This window comes from Callorhinus ursinus, unplaced genomic scaffold (genome assembly GCF_003265705.2).
Source record: "Callorhinus ursinus isolate GAN/ISIS: 27379988/994484 unplaced genomic scaffold, GSC_fseal_2.0 scaffold1, whole genome shotgun sequence".
Classification (NCBI taxonomy): Eukaryota; Metazoa; Chordata; class Mammalia; order Carnivora; family Otariidae; genus Callorhinus; species Callorhinus ursinus.
Window position 1 is genome coordinate 4,168,415 of NW_027397063.1, and position 19,643 is coordinate 4,188,057.

Below are 19,643 nucleotides of genomic sequence, written 5' to 3' on the forward strand. Positions count from 1 at the left end.
CTTCAGAAGTACTTTCATATATATTAATGAATGTGATTATTAAAATGGTCTGCAAAGTTGGCATTATCCCCATTCTCCAGATGCTGAAACTACTGCTCAGAGTGGTTAGTTAACTTTCCAAGGCCACACAGCTTGTTTGTGGCAGAACTGTGGTTGCTGTCTAATTTCTTATCTTCTCCCTTAAAACACCTTGCCTCTTCCTTCCCAGGTTGTTCTGTTCCAGTTTGGAATTAAAGAGATGATATGAAGGAAAACAACTTCTCCATAACGTAGGTTCTATGAATTAGGATTTCCAGCAGTTCAAATACAGCCTTCTGTAATAATGTTTTTCTCAACTTTCTGTTTAGAAGGAGGAAGAATTAAAAAAAAGAAAAAGAAAAAGTCCTAATGAACCAAAATCTCATGCATGGCCAAGAAGCAATGAAGAAGAAAAGGGGGAGAGAAGTAGAAACTGCCTGAAAGAGGAATAGCCAATGGTAGCTGAGAGTCAGAATATCTGGGTCCCACACCTGGTGTTGCCCTTGTGTGATCCTGATGAAGTCTGCAATGCTTGCTTCCTGTTTCCCTAAGCAAACAGATATGCCTCCGTGCCTGACAATTTTGCCAGCCCCACTGTGCCTCGGATGCCCAGTCGCTGCTCTGAGCCAAGGCCAACCCCTTCCTGTGCTCATGCGATTCCATCCATCCTCATCTTCTCTACAACATGGCTCCACCAATCCCCCTGGAACATTCCATCTGCACATGAACGTGCTGTAACTTCTTCCACTTTAAAGTGTCCCTCCTTGACCCCACTTTCCACCACAGAGTATCTCTCCTTCTCTTTATAGAAAAACTCCTTAGAAGAATTAATTAGCTTCCTTCACTGTCTCCAATTTCTCGCTTCCTTCTCTTTCTGGAATCTCTTCCTACCAGATCCTCACCCCAACACTCCATTGAAATCACTCTTAGCAGGGTCACCAGGACTTCCATGTTGCTAAGTCCAATCATCAATCCACAGTCCATGTCTAACATGTCCCATTTATAGCATTAGACCCAGTAGATCACTTTCTCCTTCTGGAACTTTCTTTTCAGCTACTAGGCTATCACTCTCACCTACTTCTCCTCCTAGAGCTGTTGGTTGCTCCTTCCCAGTCTCTTTTGCTGTTTCCTCATTTGCTAGATCTCTACATTTTGAGTCCTCTGGGGCTCTGACTTTGAACATCTTCTCTCTGCATCTCTGCTTCCAGGTGATCTCATCTCTCCTCAAGGTATCAATATACTCAAAGAAGCCGATGACTCCCCCGGACATTTCTCCAGCTAGAAGCTCTCCCCTGGACTCCAGACTTGGAGACTTTAACTCCTGCTCAATATCTCCTCCTGGATGCCTTGTGCGCACCTCAGATTTGACATATCCAAATCTAAGCTACTGAGATTCAACCATCCATCCCCTCCGTCTGTAATCTACCCCATTTTAATGAATGGAAGAGCATCTATCCAGATGCTCTTGTCTCTTTGTTCACCACGCTGCACGTCCAATCCATCCAAAAATACTGTCGGCTCCACTTGCAAGACATATGTAGAATTTGACCACTTCTCATTACTGCCAAGGGCCCAAGTCACCACCAGCTGTCACCTGGATTCCACCAGTAGCCTCCTCTTCTTCTTTTTTTTTTTGATCTAATTTAGTCCAAAGACCATTTTTCTTTAATGAAGAAAATGCTCCTTAACCACCATTTCCCCCTTATAGTGTTGTCAATATCTTAATAAGCATAGTGCTCTTATTTTAGAAATAACAATCTCAAACAGAGTTAGTAGCTCATGGGTTGAATATAAATTAGATGTGACTGGATTATGAATTTAAAGAAACTTGATACAGTCTCCGAGCTACATAAGCTTGTTTCTTCCCTCTGTTATTTTTGTACCCTTTTCCTAATCAAAGGATTAGGGTGTTGATTATAATCCAAGTGGATATTATATTACACGATTTGTTACTTCCTACTGAGTAATTGCCATCATAATAGCCTCTTAACTGGTCTCCCACCTCTCTCCTCCCTCTCTCCAATGTGGCTCCTATGATCTCTTCTCAATACACCAGGCAGGATGCCCTGGTAAAGCCTCGCATCCTTCAGTAGCTTCGTGACACTCCAAAGACATAGACTCACAAAGCCCCACAAGATCCGGGCCCCACTGCCTCCCTCACCTCACCTCCTTCTTTTTCCTTTCTTGGTCACTCCATTCCGGCTCCCTGCTGTTTCTCAAATCCACTGGGTCCACTCCTGCCTCGGGACCTCTGACTTCTGGTGCCCTCTGCCTGAAAAGCCCCTGCCCCTGGTAACTTGCAGGCTGGTATTACGGGCAAGGGTTTATACTTGGCAAAGGGCTACGCCCATGCAAGCTGCTCTCACGGCAGAGTCTACTTGCACTCACTCTGCCATTTGGAATTCTGCCCTAGTGTGTGCTGAAATGAGCCTGTTCTCTTGGTCTACACCACACTCCTTTCTCTTTCCTGTGTGTCCCCTGATGTTGTGCATGTGACTTATTCTTGGAAAGAAGACCACACTGCTAGGCTAAGTCAGCCTATCTCCACAATGAGAGAACTATGGAGACTTCTTCCCTAAAGTCAGACCCCACTGCCTCAGACCCTTTAGCCTTAATTGTTCTAGTCATTACAAATGTCTTTTTTTTAAAAGAAAAGAGTCAAATATATTCATGGCCAACTCAGAACTGTTTTCACCACTTACCTTCTTGACAATCCCCCCAGACTGTTCTTCGATGATGAGTGATAAGTAAAACTGTAATACTTCTCCACGTAGTATCTTGGGAATGACAGGTGGGAAATTCACATTGACGTTAATGTGGTCCATAAAGTCAACAATATCAAACCCTGGTGGTTCTAAAGATACTGTTTAGAAAACAAAATCAGAAACAAATCCCAATGTCTAACCATACCACTCCCCGTGCTGTAACACAACCTGACTTCTTGACAACTACATTCTCTTTAACCCGCCTATGGTCCTAGTTGAGGCATGGGTTGTATTCTTTTTTTTTAATTGGTGAAAAACTGAGAACAATAAAAGTGATGTGATTTGCTTAATGGAGAAATGGAGGACAGGTTTTGGGATGGAAGTCAGTCTTTCCCAATTTTCAGGCTGTATTCTAAACATGAAAGTAAAAATGACTTCTTTTCGTATTACAATAATACCCAACCATTGTAGAAATAGCCGAAAACACAGTACGCAATTGTCCCTGAATGTGGTTAATTGTCTTTTGTCTATTGTGTGTGTAAACATGTATACATATGTATATAAACTGAACTAGTGTACACACACACACACACCCACACACACACACACACACACCCATCTAAACTAAAATTAAATCATTCTTACCCACAGTTTTGCATGGTATATATCGCACCTAACTCATTTCATAAACATATTAATGCATATTTATCTCCATTGTGGGTTGGATTTCTGCACAGCCTGCCAGTTTTGAGTGGTTTTTAGTTTTAAAAAGGTTGCAAAGCAATGAAAGAAGAATAGGTGATATAGTGTATGATGTGTGGGCCATAAAGTCCAAAGTATTTCTTTTCTGGACTTCTACGGAAAGTTGGCTGACCCCTGATGTTCATCACGACCTTTCATGGTTGATTCTATTCCCCTAAGTGACTGATTGTACCATAATTTAACTGATTTGCTGTTTTGAACATGAGATTGTCTCTAACTTTTCTGAATAGAATCATTGCATCAGTGAACATTCTAGGAGCTAAACTATGACATTTATCCACGATTGTTCTTTAGGATGAATTTTTAATGAGGAATTCTGGATTAGAGCAAGCAGGTGTTAAGGCTTTAACACATACTGCCAAATGCTTTCAGAAAGACCTCACCACAGTACACTCACTGCATGTCCCCTAAACCTGGATATTTACATATTTTTTATATTTACCATCTTGAGTCTTGAAAAACGACATCTTTCTGACTTTAATATCGTTTCTGCAATAGTCTGCATACCATGATCTAGAAGTTGTGCTTTTCTTTCTTTTCTTTTTTTTATACACACACAGATATGTACATTTCTACACACACACAAACATATATACACAATTCCAGTGATTCTCCTATCTAGGTTGTTTGTGACAGTGGGATTCGGTCATTACCACTTTGCTAAGCACATACGTGTGAGTGCACACCCACACAGCCTTTAACGGGGAGCTGAAATAGAATCTTTCTCTTGGAAAGAGGTTGCACAATAAGACACTGAAGAAGTGCTGGAGTGTGGCTGAGGACCACTGACACCGGGAATGTTAAGGCAAGTGCCGTAGCAAGCTGACTCCAGTCATAGGGAAAGAGGAGAGAGGCAGACCCACTCTCGGGTTCCGGTCTTCTCTGAGTCTGGGAACTGACAGAGGTTAAGAGCTACTGGGTTATGATCCGGGGGAGGGGTCGCAGTATTAAGGAAAACACTGGCCCAGAGAGTTGCGACAGCTCAGATACAGGCCATCTGGACCTCACTATCTACTTCCTGTCAGCTTCTGAAATATACCAGAAAGTAGTGGCCCTTGCTGCCGGAATACCTGCCTCAGTCAGGCATAGAGGAATCCTCTGCAAAGTACAGATCATCATCCCACCTTCTGGATAAGAAAACTGAGGCTCAGAGAAGCAAAGTAACTACTTCAGAGCTAGGAAAGCGGCAGGGTCAGGCAGTGCACCTAGGCCTGAGTCCGAGACACCCTTTGCAGACCTTTCTATTTCATGGCAAAGCGAATACTGATGAACTTGATGCTGATGCTGCTGCTGAAGATGATAAACAGAGATCCACTCACTGTGTGTTGCCAGGAAGAAATCGATGAAACACGTGACCAGTGCTGTGTTCCCTCTGAATCCATCAACTGTGACGGCATACGTCTCGGGCAGGACCTCCCACAAATCCGTTAGGTCACAAAATGATGCTGTGATATTTGAACAGTGCTCCACAATCTTCACATGGTCTGGTCTACTTTGAAAGGAAAAGAAATGATAAAAGGAAAACTTCAGCATTTATGTGATGAGAATCCACTAACTGCATGCCCAGCTTCTTCATTTCTTTATGGCTCTGCCCAAATATCACTGTATCGAGTCGTCTTCCCTAACCACTTTATTTAAAATGGAAATACACCTTACCCCATCGTGTCCACCCTTTCTCTCCTAATCCTTCTTGTCTGTCTTTATTTTTCTGCACACTGTTTACCAGCACCTACCACACTATATCTTTATTTGTTTACTGATATCTCTGCCTACTTTCAGAATATCTGCTCTAGGCCTCAGGAGGTCAAGGACTTTGGTTCATGGTTCGACCCCTGACAGGCAGTAGGTGCTCAGTAAATATTTGCTGGATGAATGAATGAGCAAACCTTACGCTTTCGTGGTAGAGGCCCCAGATCTCCCTGACGCCACAGAACAATCACGAGTATCCTCCCTGAAACCCTCTCTCCAGCTGAGGATCACATGGTCCAGTCCCAAGTCAGACTGTGCTATGTAGGGACAAGAGAGACATCTGATTTCTTGAGCTTCAGAAAGGTAAGTGGGTGGTACACAGGACCGCCTAACACAGAGAGAAACTAAGACTTTGGCAGGCACCAGAGAAACTTGCAAGAGGTCTTCTACCGGGTCAGTCAGTGGTAGTAACAGCTATTAGCCAAATAAACAGCAAACAAAAGAACACTTGGAGGGGCAACTGGATCAAAGTAACAACTTAGAAGTGAGCCATCGAGGGTTCCATCCATTATGTCATTCATCTTTGCAGGCACCCCTAAGTAGGACACTGGGCTCAGAGAAGTTGAGCTCTGTGCCCCAAGGTCACGGCCGATCAGTGATCAAGCCAGACTGTGAACCTGGGCCTCTCCTGGTCTCGGCCAGGCAGCTTTCTGATGTGCCACATGGCTCCCTGAGTAAAGAAAAGTGAACCTAACATCAATATGGTCACCAGATCTTTGGACTCCTGTCCTCAGAAAACAGTGCATTCATTCATTCATTTATTTATTTCTTGAAAAACTGTGCTTTAAATGTCCAGACTGACTGACTTGGAGAAATAACTGTGAAAACCATTCATAGTAATTATTTTGCTTCTGCAGCTCTGACCCATAGAAATGACTATAAATACAAGCTTTGTCAAAACCAGTTTGAGGTTGTTAAAATACTCAATTCAATTAAAAGTGGGACTTGGACTTTTAAAGCTCTGAACTCAGAACAGAGAGAGAGAGGGAGAGAAGAGAGGAGCTCTATCACAAGGAAGACCACGACCCTTCCCCACTCCCCAATTAATAGAAATAGAATATATTTAACAAGAAAAAAATGAAATGTCAAACCAACCTTATAACTGTGTACTGTAATGTATAGTGATCTGGTACAATCGAATGGTTTTTTAATTCCCATGATAAGATGACCCGGAAATTGCGTAATGTCACCTTGAAAGTGCAAGATTTATCTGATAAATCTAGAGGAAACAGGAAAGAAAAAAGAACACTGAAATCTGGAACCCAGGGTTGTCCAATCGGTCCCTTGGGATCTGGAGCCCACACGCCCAGCAGAGAAACCCCAGGGTCTTGGGAACATGGGAAGGACATGGTTCTAGTGGACACGAGAAATGAAATAACATAACTAATTCATGAGCAACACATTGTTAGGGCAGGCAAGCTTAGGAACCAGAACTCAGCACTGTGGAAACAAGATTTGGGCTCCCTCATGGACTCTCAGTGGTTATCATGGACTCTCAGCGGTTCATCAGATCAAAATGAGGTGTCCACCTCATTCTCTCAACTCCAACACCTCTTATAGTCCCCTAAGCGGCTCGGCCCACCACCTGCTTTCCCTCTGCTAAACTTCCCATTGCATTTATTCCCTGATTACGGAAGGAAGGGACAGATAATGCATGTCAAGACTGGCCCTTTCCAGGCACTTAATCTGAGCAACAATGCTGAAGTCAGTGCTAGGAAGAGACCCATTCTACGGACCGTGAAACTGAGAAGCAGAGTTACATAATGTTATGTAGCTGGGAAGAGGCAGTGGCAAGTGAGATTCGAAAGCTATAGTGGTCAAATCCCGTTCAAATTCAGGTCTTTTCTTTCTTTTTTTTCAAATTCAATTTTTATGATCCTCTAAGTTGCCTGTGGTTTGGACCTAGGACTTTGCTTCTCGGCTGCGAACTCTTCATCCCCTGTGCTCATCACAAGGTTGGATATAGAGTTAATGCAGAGTGAGATTATGTGGACAGATTTATAGGTGTAGGCAAGATGTTTGGTTTAAAAAGAGTATTTTCCTTTATCTGGCACCAGGTACCAGAGAGCACGGGGAAGAATGCAAAGTAAGGGGAAATTATTTCTGGATCGCTTTCTGTTTGACAGTCTGTGCCTCCTCATTCTTCGATTAAGGGGTTTGAAACTGAATATTCTTTTAAAGAGTTTTAAAATGACTTCTGGTGTTTTCTTCTCTTTTTTCTTTTTGGTATTAATTTCTTACAAGAGTTTTGAGAGACAAATGTGCAAATTTGGCTAAATTTCGCTCCTTTGACAGAGGGAAAAAAAGAGAGTATTTGAGAAAATCTAAGAAAAAGGATTCAAACAAAATTGGCAACACATCTGGGATCAGAAATCAAATTCCCCACATTTTAGACTTCTGAACGGTCGCCCCAGTACTCTGGCCCTTCCACAAAATTCAGTCAAGCCAAGAAAATCTCTTACCAGGCAACGAAGATACCACACCAAACACAAGGCTGATACACACTAGGAAGAAGAAAAATATATTAGACAAGCAAAAATACTCTCTCCAGCCTCAATTTGTAATTCTCACTCTGAGCCTGGCATTCTTTCTTACACATCTTAATGTTGGATTGAGACTTCCTTGTGCTAAAAAAAAAAAAAAAAAAAAAGCTCAAGCAAATGGTTCTTGGAGGATTGATGTGGGTATCATCAGCACATGGTCCACGGGTTTCAACTTGATTGAATCCAAAATGAGATCTATCCGGGGGTTGCTGTGAATAACAGGGCTGATGGGTTGGGAGAGAGCCCTGAGAAGCAGCTAGCTACGTGTCTGGAAAAAGTCTCAGAATATGAATACGCATATTGTCAGTTAATACACTTTAAAGGTTAAGACATTTGTCAAGGGGGGCGTAGGAAGAAAATCGCTGGTGATGGGAACTGGGGACTCTCCTTTGCTTTCTGGCTGTCACAGTGACTTGGGAAGGGAGGGGTTACAGGCATGGGCAGCCCTGCATAGGGGAGAAATGTCCCCCTCATGGATCCCCTACTGGTAAACTATGGAACAGATGACCCAGGGACGCTGAAATAGAATCAAAAGAAAGGTAGAGAAAAAGCGGCATAAGACTACAGGAAAAAAGTCAAGAATAAATGAAGCCCAGAAACCAAAGTTCAGGGCCAACTTTTCAGTCTGGTGAAGCAGTGGGAGGTAAGGGGTTTGGCCTCTTCCTAAGTAGGGGAGTAGAGTGAGAAGCTCCGCCCTGGATTAGAATGAGGGTATTAAGAGAAATTCCTCTTCAAAGTGCCTCTCCATCATTATGGAGTCATTCTTGTTTGTTTGTTTTCCTAAAATTAATAGTAGGGTGGAAACTCCAGACCCTCAGTGCAGGTTTCGTATCTACGTTCCATTTGGCTCTTGGCATTGGACAGGCTGATGTTGGGCCCCTAGTCAGGGACATCCATTTGCCACTCCCCAATAGGACCCCAGGTGATGGCGACTTGGCTGGCTTGCTCCTACAAGAGCTCCAACAAAAGTAACACTTACCCACGAGAAACAGATTCAGTGATCTAACCGGGGAAGCATTCTGGCTCCAAAGCATCTTGGTTATTAAGTCTTTTCTTTACTTTCACATCTGAAAGGAAATCGGTATTAGGTGATCCCAATGCTGAGGCATGTAATTAAGTGACAAAGATAAAAGTGGACGAAGACAGGACAACAAGAAAGGAGCAGGATGTTTCCACTTCTAGGATTCCTTTGCCCTCCTGGGAGCCAGACCTGGGACCAATTCCCTGTCTGGTCAGGGAGAAGTTTTATTTATTTATTTTATTTTTTTAAAAAGATTTCATTTATTTATTTGAGAGAAAGAATGAGAGAGAGAGAGCATGAGAAGGGGGGGAGGGTCAGAGGGAGAAGCCGACTCCCCGCCGAGCAGGGAGCCCGAGGCGGGACTCGATCCTGGGACCCCGGGATCGTGACCTGAGCCGAAGGCAGTAGCTTAACCGACTGAGCCACCCAGGCGCCCTACTTATTTTATTCTTATTTTTAAGATTTTATTTATTTGTTTGAGAGAGAGAGAGAGAGATAGCAAGAAAGAGCACGAGCAGAGGGGAGAGGGACAAGCAGGCTTCCCACTGAGCAGGGGCTCGATCCCAGGACCCTGGGATCCAAGGCAGACCTTAACCAACTGAGCCACCCAGGAGCCCCCAGGAAGAGGTTTTAAATTTAACTTTGGAATAGGCGACAGAGTTATCTGTTTCCAAAAACACACAAAAGTAAATAGCAAAGGGTCTTGCTTCCTTCAGAAAACTACTTTTTATTAATGCTTTGATGAGTCCTTCAGAATATCTTTAAGCACAAGCAAAACCAAATATATGTTATTTTTCCCCCTTTTTTAACACAAGAGATCAGAGGTACGTTCCCTGTCCCTACTCCTGCTTTTTCTACTGGACGATATATATCTGGGAGATCATCAGCACCCAAGAGAATTTCCTTGTTTTTTTTTTTTTTTTTTTTAAAAGCAGTTGCATCGTCTACTCTATGGACACAGGACCATTTAGGTAATCAGGCCCCACGACAGATGTCTGAGTTGCCTCCAGTCTTTTCTGCGGTGGATTATCTCGGACACGCGCCATTCTGCATGTGTGCGAGTCTAAGCGTAGAAAAACTTGCCAGAAGTAGGATTGCAGGCAAAAAGTCATACCACTCACGGTCTCAGCAGGAAAAAGATATTTGAATTAGGATATTTTGAGGAAGACTTTAATCAAGGGACTATTTACAACTGTGTGAGCAGGATGTAGGCAAACAGGAAGGGAGAAAGTAGTACCTGGAGCTAATAACGGTGGAGGCTGTTACCATCCTGGGCTTGGGCAAAGGGAAGGTGCTGGAATTTGGTAGGAGAAAACCCTGTGGGAGCCCAAAAGGATAGTGCAGGGAAGTGGCAGGGGATGGGAGGGTAAATACCCTTCACCGTCTTTCTTCCCTTCTCTTACTTGGGGCCCATCACTGGCTGATCCCGATCAGAAGTCATAGGACCAGGGTGCTGGTGGCTGCGCCCTAACAAGACAGGATCCCGGAGCAAAGTACGGGGTGACAGTGGGTCTCAGACTCAGGCTGGGTCTGGAGGGGTAGATGGAAGACACCTGACACAGAGGGGCTCTGCACTTGTAATTTGAATAGAAACGGCCACTCTCTTGCCCTGGTGGCTGCATGACCACCTGTGATATGTGAGAATTTTTCCTTCCGCCACAAGCTCTTCACCGACGCTGCCATCAAGCTCTTGGGTTTTTATTTATTTTATGCTTTTTAAGATTGTTAATTTATTTATTTGAGAGAGAGCATGAGCAGGGGGAGGGGCAGAAGGAGAGGGAGAAGCAGACTCCCCACTGGGCAGGGAGCCCGAGGCGGAACTCAATCCCAGGACCCTGGGATCATGACCTGAGCCGAAGGCAGACGCTTAACCGACTGAGCCACCCAGGCGCCCCGCTCTTGGACTTTTTAAAATCAAATTCATAAATAAAAAATGTTCTTCAGACTAATACAAATTTATATTTCTCTTATTCTGAGTTAGTGTCCGTTTTCATACATTTAAGAGTCACTTGCATTTCCTTTCTTAACTGTTTGTATTTTTGCTCATTTTTCTACTGAGTTGTGTAGCTTTTTTCTCTTACTGGTTTGTTTGCAGGAACTTTTTAAATATGAGCAAAAGTGGCCCTTTGTCTTTGATACAAATCACATCTTTTCCCCTTCTGTTGTCAACCTGCCCTTTGATTTGCTCATGCTGGCTTTATTTTTTTATTTTATTTTTTTAATATGAATCAGAAAACTGATTCTTTTTTTTAAGATTTATTTATTTGTCAGAGACAGAGAACACAAACAGGGGGAGCGGCAGGCAGAGGGAGAAGCAGACTCCCCACTGAGCAAGGAGCCCTATATGGGACTTATCCCAAGAAACTGGGATCATGACCCGAGCTGAAGGCAGACGATTAGCCAACTGAGCCACCCAGGTGTCCCTCATGCTGGCTTTAAAAAAAAAAAAAAAAAAAAAAATTCATGCATTAGTTTCTGAGTTGTATGTTTTCAGATTTAAAGCTATTTTCTTTCTTGGCATCTGCATTTTGAGTCATAGTCCGAAAGCGTTCCTCACTCTACGGTGAGAAATTCTTTGTGAATTTTATGGAGCCCCCCCGCCCCCCGCAATGGGTCTTGTTCCTTCTCTGCCTTGGGGCTTTTGTCTCCACACAAGCAACTGGGCCCTATTGATTCTGGGTGTTCTGTCCCCTCCAACACTGTAGCAGCATCAAGCCCCAAGTGGAAACTGAAAAAGGACCACAAAGCGGCAGACTTGAGTTCGAGCTCAACACAAATTGGGAAAGTCCTCTTGATTATCAGGGTAACAGGTCCCACCCAAGGTGCTCTCCTGGAGGAATCCAAGACATTCCAGGTTAAAACTGCTGTCCCTGCTGAAGACTCCACCACCCATGAGATGTCCAGGCACCTCTGCCTATAACTTACCCCACTATACTGTGCCCATTTAGAACATCTATAGAGATCGTTGTGACGTGTGACCTTGTCTACCACCATTACTCCCCAGGAGAGGGCCTGCATGGTTGTGGGCATTCCCTAAGATGCTGGGCACATCTAGGGTGTAGAATTCCACATGGAGGGGTGGGGAGAGACACTCCCTTGCACTTGACCATCTGCCCTGTGGCCCCTCGCCCCTCTGTCTTTTCCTGATGGTGGTACATCTTCACCTTTGTTCTGCATCTATAGAACACTTGGTTTCTTCCGCGGCGGACACACACAGAAAATTACACAATTATAAGTCCCTCACCCTCTGTGGGCCAGGGGATGTCTCCTCTCCTTCTTTGTTCCTGATGACCCATACCCCACTTCCAACCCAATGTCTAGTAACTAGATTCCTGGTTGTTTGGAAAATCTAATTTCCTGTCTCAACATCCTTCCTGGAATTGTTGAATGAAGTGCCTGGAAACTCTCCCTGATTACCAGCCTTCCTAAAGCACAGCTATTGTCACTCCCATCTCCTAGCCAGCCAGGGCTGGCTTCGCTCCTCCCCCACCTCCCCCGTCCTGGGTCTCGCAGGCAGAAGGGATCCATACTTGCTTTACTGCTCTCCCGTGGCTGTCCCGAAATTCTTAATAATTTTATCTTTGAATTTGTGTTTTGTTAGTGAAGTCTGATGGGACAGTGGGACACACGGTGAGCTGGTAGCCTCAGCTCACACTTGGTCTCGCCCCCACCTCCCCTGCAGGATGGGGTCCCAGGCCCTGTCTGGCCTCTCTCTCTACCCTGATGAACTTTGTGTGGGGGCGGCAGCTGGGTCACATCGTGTTGCCTGGATGCCCTCTTGGTGTGTTAGACAGGAGGGGGCCAGCTGTCCTTCCCCCCAGGCTGGCCATGCCCTGCCTCACCCAGGGGGGCAGCTAGCTGGACTGGTGGGGGTGGGCATCTAGGTCAGCCTTGATCCAGGTACCTAGCATGTCCAAGGGCAGAGGTTTAAAGACCTTTAGACATTGCTAGTATGCAGTGGGTTGAGATAACAGGTCCTTGGGCCGGAGGGATTCAGGGCTGGACTTCCCCAGAGCCCAGCCCAAACTGGGGTGCAGGTTGGCTAGCGGGAGGGGGATCCTAGCATCCCTCAGGCCCCAGGGCACATGCGCCCAGAGTTGCAAGGGGCGCAGTGGCATTGGGCACCTGCCGGGAGCTGCACTGGCCCCTACCATACACCTGGGCATAAGGGAATGTTTCTGGGGCTGTGGGCCTGGGGAACCCCCTTTTCCTTCCTGAGTTTGGCCTGTGTTTGTCTCTTCTGGATAGTTTGAGGCACCCTCTCCAAATGTTCCCTGAGATGCCAATTGTGTAATTCAATGATTCCCCCATGTGAATGAAAGGCTCTTAGATCTGGTTTTGCACAATATAAAGTAGAATGGGGGAAATTCCTGCTATTAATGTAAATTTTTTTTTTTTTTTTTTACTCAGGACGACATTAAATGGTAAATATGAAAAGTGACAAGTTGAGAGACAGAGACAATGGAAGAAAAGAAAAAGCTTTATAGTTTAGGGCCCTCAGTTGTGCCTCTTGCTCTGTAAACATGGGGGTTCTGCATTTCTATTTTGCTCCGGGCCCCACGCAGTCTGTGGCTCACTGTCATCTAACAAGGCATCAAGTGCCCTGGGTTGAATTCAAGGCTGTCCTCAGCCTCCCCAGTTTTCCCAGGAGCCACTGCCCTGCACAGGGCGCCCAGCTCCGGGTGCCTCTCACCCAGCTCTGGCTCTCCTCTCCATTCCTCCTGGAGCGACCCTTGTCTCTGAGCCCTCAACACGGCTGATTTTCAGGACCCCGCTCAATTGGACCCTATGGGGTGAAGTAATTCTTGCCTGAATTCCAACTCCTCCTAAACAGACAGACAGACAGCCCTCAAGGAGCCTGCCTCCCAGTCTCCTAGTGGGGAACATAAGGGTCTTTCCTTGGTCGTCAATGAGTAATGAATGGACTGGATTCAGAAATACTACACAAATGCAATTACGTAATCCACCCCCCCCGGAAATTAGGAAAAAAATACAAAAAAGTAGAAAGAAGAAACTAACAAGCATCCTTATTTCTGCTGCCCAGCATCAACCATTGTTAGTATCTTGGCATGTTTGTTTCTAGTTGATGTTTCAAATGTCTTTCTTGTTTCTGTAGCACTTCTTTTGTGTGCTCATTAAAAAAATTAAGAATGTATAAAAGTGCAAATTCCAGCATCCAGATATTTCCATCATTAACAGGTGAACATGATCCCAGAGATCTTTCTATGCACGCACATGCATGCACATGCACGCAAGTACACACACACACACACAGACAGCATGTCTGTCTAAATTTAACTGTACTTGGGGGGAAAAAAAACCCTGAAGGAAAGACTGAAGGAACTGTTGCAGCTTGAATTATTTTTCTCTTTAGGAAAGAATAACTTCCCTAAGATAGCCTACTAATGTTTTTTAAAAAAAAAAAAAGTTACGGAAGAAGACATTAGGAAGTTGGGGGATTATATGTTCACAGCATCTTTTACTATTAAACCATATTTATTGATTCATGCTTTCAAACTAGAAAACTTTATTCTCCTTTTCCTCCCATCTTCCTCCCTACCTCCTTCTTTCTTTCTTTTTTTTTTTGCTTGTTTTTCGTGTCTGGATTGATATAACAATCACATTTTATTTTACCTGCAATTCCAAAGCTGTCTGGCATTAATTCTACGTTCCGATCAATAGTCACCAACAATCTTTTCGAGCATGAGTTCTCTACGCTTGGGTTCTTTGTTTTCATTTCTCTCTTAATTTGCTAATTTGCTGGATTTTTCTAATCCAGCAGTTTTCCCCCAAAGAGGGCTCACTGGGTCTTGAATTCCCTTGGCTCTTTCATATTTGAGAAGGCCTGCCAATTGACTTACCTGGAATGACATCTTAGCTGGATAAAATGCCCTCCTGGGGACAGTGTCCTCCACTGAGAACACTTCTCAGCACCCCCATACTCTGGCATTTAAGCACCAGAGAGTTGGAGGCCAGCTTGATTTGGTTTGCTCCTTTTTTGTTTACTTTCTTCTTGGATTCCTAAATAATTCTTTCCTTTTAAAAATTATTTTAAATTGTTTTAGGTATCTTCCTGCTGAGCATTCCCATAGGAAAATTTCCTGGAAGGTGGCAATTTCCTGGAAAGTTTTCTTTTGGCCTAGAGACCATTTTTTTCTTCATTTCAAGAAAACTTCTTTTCTCTTACCTTTACGTGCATTTTCTGTCCCATTTGTTGGTTTCAGTATCTCAGAGATCCCAATTATTCTAACGCTTGGTCTTGTGCTTTGTTTATCTTCCACATCAGATTCTTCCTAATTAACTTGACCTTTCTTTTCATTTGCATTCACTGGCTTGAATCAAACCTTTTCTCTGTTAAAAATGCTTTTACTTTCAGCAGCATCTATTCTTACTCTGACTTCTGTGATTATGTTCCCATGGTGCTCAATTTACCCCCTCAAGTCTGCAATCTCCTGTTCTATCCCACTTTAAAACAGTCTCGTCTTTGAGTTTATTCTATGGAACTCATATTTTTATCAAGTTGTAGGATATAAGGCTATTGGAAGAAATTTTCTCCTAACCCAGGAGTCATATTATTTTTTTAGTAAGACTCCTTGCAAGCTATGTGGTTTGTTTTCTCTTCCTTTCCTCCTCCCTCCCCCCCCCCCCCCCCCCGGCCAACTACTTGGGGTCACCTTGTCGGTACTTGGATGACTTTGTCATCTGTTACTGTGATACAGTGGAGTGAAACCTTAACCTCCTTGCCTCCTTAGCTTCCACATCTGATTCCAGTTTGTTCGGTAAAGACTGGGCAGTTTCCCGAGCCTGAAGGACTGGCTCTGGGATGGGGGGAGCCAGATGTCAGATACCCGGGCCCTGCTTTCTCCTGGAAGATGTTGTTCCCTGCCTCCGGTGGAGAGGGGAGGGAGGGTCAACCACTGGGCCTCTGGCTGGTTCTTCCGATTCTGGCCCTGGCTGTCTCTGCTCCCACTCACCCAGCTGACTTTCCCCATCTCATGGCCTCTGACCACTGCCCCTTTGTCAGAGAAGGAGAAAGTCAAGTATGCCAAGGTCCTGTTTATTAGGGAGCCTTTTGAAGATTGTTGTTGACTCACCAGTATGGTTTCTGGTGGGGGGGGGTACACTCAAATTTTAAATATATTTAAAGATGTTATTTATTTGAGAGAGAGGGAGGGGGCGAGGGAGAGGAAGAGAGAGAGAATCCCAAGCAGACTCTGGGCTGAGCTCGGAGCCCCACTCGGGGCTCGATCCCACAATCCTGAGATCAGGGCCCGACCCGAAACCAAGAGTTAGATGCTCAACCCACAGAGCCACCCAGGTGCCCCAGATTTTAACTATATATATATAAAAAAAAAAACCCTCATAATTAAAACAACAAGAAGAAGAACAATGCTTACGATTCTCTCTCCCATGTACTTGGACTTATGGGGAAACTAAGTGTCCTCATTTTCCTGCCCGCTCTGGAGAAAATGTTCAGTGGCTCTCAACTACTCTGTAACTTTTTTCCTCTTCTCTCAACTTCTCAGGACTCTTACTTCAGCCCACTAGCTCTCTCAACTAACTAGTTTTCCTTTATTCTTCTCGAATTGCATACCAACCAGTTTCACTCTTGAAAGGAATGAAGAGTCCTCAGGGAAAATACTGTCAGGCTCCGCTTCTGCTCAGATTACATTTTACAGATTATAAAATGCACATTTTTTTCTTACATCCCAACATCTCTGAAACCAGAATGTGTGTTTTTCTTACTTGGTTACATAAAATAAAAGTGCATCTTGGCATTTTAGTTTTGGTGACATACGATGACTGATAGTCAAAAAAGATACATGCTATTGATTCTTCAGTAGCTTGAAGGTTTATAAATATAACAGGAAAATGAGTTAATCTGGCTCTGAATGCAAGTGGGAGGGATGAAATATATATTTTAATAAAAGTGTCACCTCTAAGACTATCTCTGGGGTTGTGGTTCTAATTTTTTTTTAAGATTTTATTTATTTGTCAGAGAGAGAGAGAGAGAGAGAGCACAAGCAGGGTGAACAGCAGGCAGAGGGAGAGGGAGAAGCAGGCCCCCCACTGAGCAAGGAGCCCCATGCGGGGCTCCATCCCAGGACGCTGGGATCATGACCTGAGCTGAAGGCAGATGCTTAACCTACGGAGCCACCCAGGCGCCCCTCTAATTTTTTTTTTTTTTTTTAGACAAATTACCATTTGTCAAATCACAGGAACCAAATTTCAGGGAGATTTTCTTTAACTTTTAAATAAACACATGAGGAACTTTAGAGGAAATGCGGGTAAGAATAAAAGAGCCACGCAGATTTTTGGCGTTTTAAAACAATGTTAAGCCAGCTTGTGAACTATAGAACTTGAAAGATCAAGCCATTTCCTGGAACAAACTGGTCAAACCTTATCAACGAAGCCCATACAGCTAGGAGAGTTTAAAAGATGTTTTCCTTAGGGCTGATTTCGGTGTGGCCTCTGCTTCCACCGCTTTGTTCCCCAAATCTGAACAGCAAGTTGAGAGGAGGGGAGGGTACTTAGAAACCTTGCCAAGGTGTGGGACAGGGAAGGGCCTGAGTTATCTCAGCCGCCAGGCTCAGTAGGATACCTGGGGAGCATGGCCGGACTCCAGGTTCCCTGAGCCTGCTCTGCACCTCCCTGCTCAAACTGGCTCAGATCTGACCCCTCTGGCCTGTTATACTAGCTTCTAGACTTCTTCCCAAACAAAAGCAAGGAAATCAAACAAATATTAAAAGAAAAAAATGAGCGGCGCCTGGGTGGCTCAACGTCTGCCTTGGGCTCAGGTCATGATCCCAGATTCCTGGGATCGAGCCCCGAATCCGGTTCCCTGCTCCCTAGGGAGCCTGCTTCTCCTTCGCCCTCTGCCAGCCGCTCCCCCTGCTTGTTCTCTCTCTCTCGTCAAATGGGTAAATAAAATCTAATAAATAAATAAATAAGAAAAAATGAGCCGGGATTCCGAGGGTTGCTCAATAAAGCCGTCGCTAACTACCTAAGTGTGTTGATGCTTTAACCGGCTGATTTCTCCCGGTCCAAACTCCAGCATCGACTGGCACCGGGTTCCCCTTATGCCCCAGCCCCGGGGCAGGGCTGCTCCTGTCTCCTCTCCCTCCCTCCACCCCAGCTTCCAAGCGAGGGGTCTGGAAGGACGCCGGACACCCCAGCCCTCGCCGCCCCGCGGGGACCCTCTCGGCACAGCCACAAAGGCTGGTGGAACTCCAAGTGTTCTCTTGGAGGGCGCGCCGCGGACCCCGACCCCGAGGCCCGAGAGGGTAACCCAGTTTTGCAAGGCCGAGTGGATCTTGAGGCTTTTGACCCTCACACTTCACAACGGCTCACATCTCGCAGCCGCCAGTGCCCGGGTGTCCCGCGCATCCTTGGTGGGAACCGGGTGCAAAGACAGAGAGCTCCTGGCGGCGGCGAGGAGCGCAGCAATGGGGGACAGCGGGGGACGCCCGGGTCGACCCGCCCAGCGGCCGGGGCTGGGAGTAGGGAGGAGGGTGTGCGGGGCGGAGGGAATGGAGGGGGCGGGGGCCCCGCGGGGAAGTAGCCGCGCGGGCGGAGGCGGAGTCCGCGGGAGGCCGGCAGTCCGCCGGGGATTTCGGGAAGCGGCGTTTGCTAAGAAGTCAGGCGCACCAGCGGTCCCCACCCCCCGCCCCCGCCAGCCTCTTTACCTCGGCAGGATCGCCTCGCCGCTCCCCGCAGGGGTGCCAGCCTCGGGGCCGCCGCCCGCCGCCCCTCCGCCTCCGGCCCCGGCGCCCGCCACTCGGATGCGCGCTGCCGGCGGCCCCGGCGGCTTTGGCGGCGGGCGCGGGTGGGTGGAGCGGGCCGAGGGCCCGGGGGCGGGCGAGGACACCGGGGTCGAGCCGCGGGACTTCCTTCCCGCCGGATGGCTGCAGGGTACGATGCGGAGGAGCTCACCGAGCGCCGGCCTCGGGAGGCTGGTGGAAACCCAGGGCGCGGGCCGGGGGCGGAGCACCGACTGGTTCCTCTACTGACGTTGATCGAGTCGGCTCTCACCACTCCCACCGCACCCTCCCCTCCCGAGTAGGGGAACGGACCAGGGGTTTGGGCTTTTTGTTTACTGCGGGATCCTCAGGGGCTAGAACAGCGCGTGGCATTTGGAACCACGCCGAGTACCTTTCATGCACTCTAAAGTGCGAAGAAGGAATGAATGAGTGAATGAATGAATGAAAGAATGAAAGAAAGAATGAATGAATGAGCGAATGGATTTTCTCCTGGCTCCCCCACTTACGAGTTCTATAAAACGCTCTGATCCTAATTCTCAGATCAATAAAACAGGGATAAAAATAGCCACCATTGGATTGTAAAGGCTTGGTATAGTTCCAGATTCGAGCAGGCCTTTGCAAATACTGTCAGTTCACTTCCCTCCTCCTTATCTGTGGTTCTTTCCCTCCGTGTTCCTATTTCCCCAGTCCCCCACTGATCATTCAGGGTAGGTATAGGGGGAAGATAGATAGTCCTCATTATTTTGTTTATTTGTTGTTTATATTCTGTCAATTTCCAAAATGTATGTGTATTTTAAACATTAAAGCTACTAATATGGAAATGTTAAAAATCCTTTTGAAAGAGAAGAAAAATACACTAATCCCCTAAATTATTCTCATTGAGCATTCAATCTCACTGTCAGCCTTCTGGCCTCTGAGGAAAAGGGGGGAGGATGCTTCATACTTCTCGTAGCTGGAAAAGAGGACATTTTCAAAATATTTTCAGTAGCAGTTTCAGAGAAGCTGCAGAAATAGTCCCTGACAGTGGGGGAAAGTCGATACAAAACTCCAGGCACTTTATGCATCCTTGTATATAAATAAATAA

The 19,643-nt window shown here is 45.8% G+C and overlaps 1 protein-coding gene across 4 annotated transcripts in view; it reads right to left on the minus strand.

Moving 5' to 3' along the window:
• The window catches only part of IFNAR2 (interferon alpha and beta receptor subunit 2), a 30,684-nt gene extending 11,918 nt beyond the window's left edge, over window positions 1-18,766 (minus strand). The window contains exons 1-6 of one of the 4 annotated variants that reach the window (XM_025872072.2): window positions 18,485-18,766; window positions 8,757-8,844; window positions 7,697-7,738; window positions 6,330-6,453; window positions 4,805-4,977; window positions 2,721-2,795 (exon numbers count right to left, since the gene is read on the minus strand). In XM_025872072.2, coding sequence (XP_025727857.1) covers window positions 2,721-2,795; window positions 4,805-4,977; window positions 6,330-6,453; window positions 7,697-7,738; window positions 8,757-8,811 — 469 coding nt within the window. In that variant the 5' untranslated portion in view covers window positions 8,812-8,844; window positions 18,485-18,766. Of the gene's footprint in view, window positions 1-2,720; window positions 2,882-4,804; window positions 4,978-6,329; window positions 6,454-7,696; window positions 7,739-8,756; window positions 8,845-18,484 lie in introns of all 4 variants that reach the window. The other 3 variants (XM_073891150.1, XM_025872070.2, XM_025872067.2) reach the window with 3 other exon arrangements.
• Window positions 18,767-19,643: the final 877 nt, after the last annotated feature.